This window comes from Lathyrus oleraceus, chromosome 7, assembly GCF_024323335.1.
Source record: "Lathyrus oleraceus cultivar Zhongwan6 chromosome 7, CAAS_Psat_ZW6_1.0, whole genome shotgun sequence".
Lineage (NCBI taxonomy): Eukaryota > Viridiplantae > Streptophyta > Magnoliopsida > Fabales > Fabaceae > Lathyrus > Lathyrus oleraceus.
In genome coordinates, this window is record NC_066585.1 from 145,058,971 (window position 1) to 145,060,301 (window position 1,331).

Genomic DNA, 1,331 nt, shown 5'->3' on the forward strand with positions numbered 1-1,331 from the left:
ATTAACTTCTACACCATATTATGCTCAGTCTAATGGTCAGGTTGAAGCAGCAAAAAAGGTGGTAATTAGTTTGATTAAGAAACATGTGGGGAAGAGGCCCAGAAACTGACATAAGACTTTAGATCAGGTCTTGTGAGCATGTCGAACCTCTCCCAAAGAAGCCATTTACTCGACTCTATTTCGATTGACTTTTGGTCATGATGCAGTTTTACCAGTTGAGATTTACCTACAATCAACAAGAATTTAGAGGCATCATGAAATTCCATCAGAATCATATTGGAACATGATGCTTGATGAGTTAGTTGATCTAGATGAGGAGAGACTCAATGCCTTGGAATTATTGAAAAGGCAGAAGAAGAGAGTAGAGAAATCTTACAATAATAAGGTTAAAGCTAAGATGTTTCTGCCTGAAGACTTTGTTTGGAAAGTGATCCTTCCAATGGATCAAAAATATAAGGCCTTGGGGAAATGGTCCCCCAAATGGGAAGGTCCTTTTCAGATTTTGCAAGTATTCTCTAACGGTGCTTATGAGATCGAGGAGCTTAACAAAGATAAAAGAATCTTAAGGGTGAATGGAAAATATTTAAAGAAATATAAGCCAACACTCCAAGAGATAAAAATAATAAACGAATAATTGCATGTGAATTGGTCGAAGCCAACATGGTGATAAAATGTTGCCAACACGACTTAAGTTCATTACAACGTCCCAAGGGGTCAATAATCAGTACAATAGAAACCAAAAAGTCGTGAAGGAATAAATGGAAAAGTGACTAAATCTAAAAGGGGAGATGAGCCTTCATATGGAGATATTCTACTTTGTGAAGCTCCAGGCGTTTCTCACATAGTGATCTTTTCGGCCGAAGAGTTGTGAGATATGCTTCTAATGTTCATGCCTTTTCAACAAACTCCAAACCAAAATCTATCTCCTTAGCCATGGAAGCGTCATCAAACTTCAAAAGCTCATCTTTACATTTTTTGGCTCCAGCGATCTTGGCCTGTAGTTCCTTCATTTGAGCTTCCCAAGAGGCAATGTCACGGTCATGGATTTTGATCTCTGCCTTCTTTTTTTCTTTGGTTTGCTCTAGCTCAATTACTTTGTTGGTCGATTCAGTAGCTACATCCCAAGCAGCTGCTTCAGCGCCAACCTTTTTCTCAATTTCCTTAGTGATATGAGGTAATAGCTTATGATCAATAACAATTTTTCGATCATAATTCCCAGTTCCAAGATGACGTTAGCAACCTCGGGAGAGGCTTCCAGTAAATTGACTTGGTTAAGGAGAGTCTTCAAAGATAAGGGGGAAGAAGGATCAACCAGCAGGAGTAGGAATAGA

At 38.8% G+C, this 1,331-nt stretch overlaps 1 protein-coding gene across 1 annotated transcript; it reads left to right on the plus strand.

Moving 5' to 3' along the window:
- The first annotated feature begins 283 nt into the window (after positions 1–283).
- On the plus strand, positions 284–634 carry LOC127102496 (uncharacterized). Its single transcript, XM_051039863.1, has one exon. The coding sequence runs from the start codon at positions 284–286 to the stop codon at positions 632–634; it is 351 nt and encodes a 116-aa protein (XP_050895820.1).
- The last annotated feature ends 697 nt before the right edge of the window (positions 635–1,331 follow it).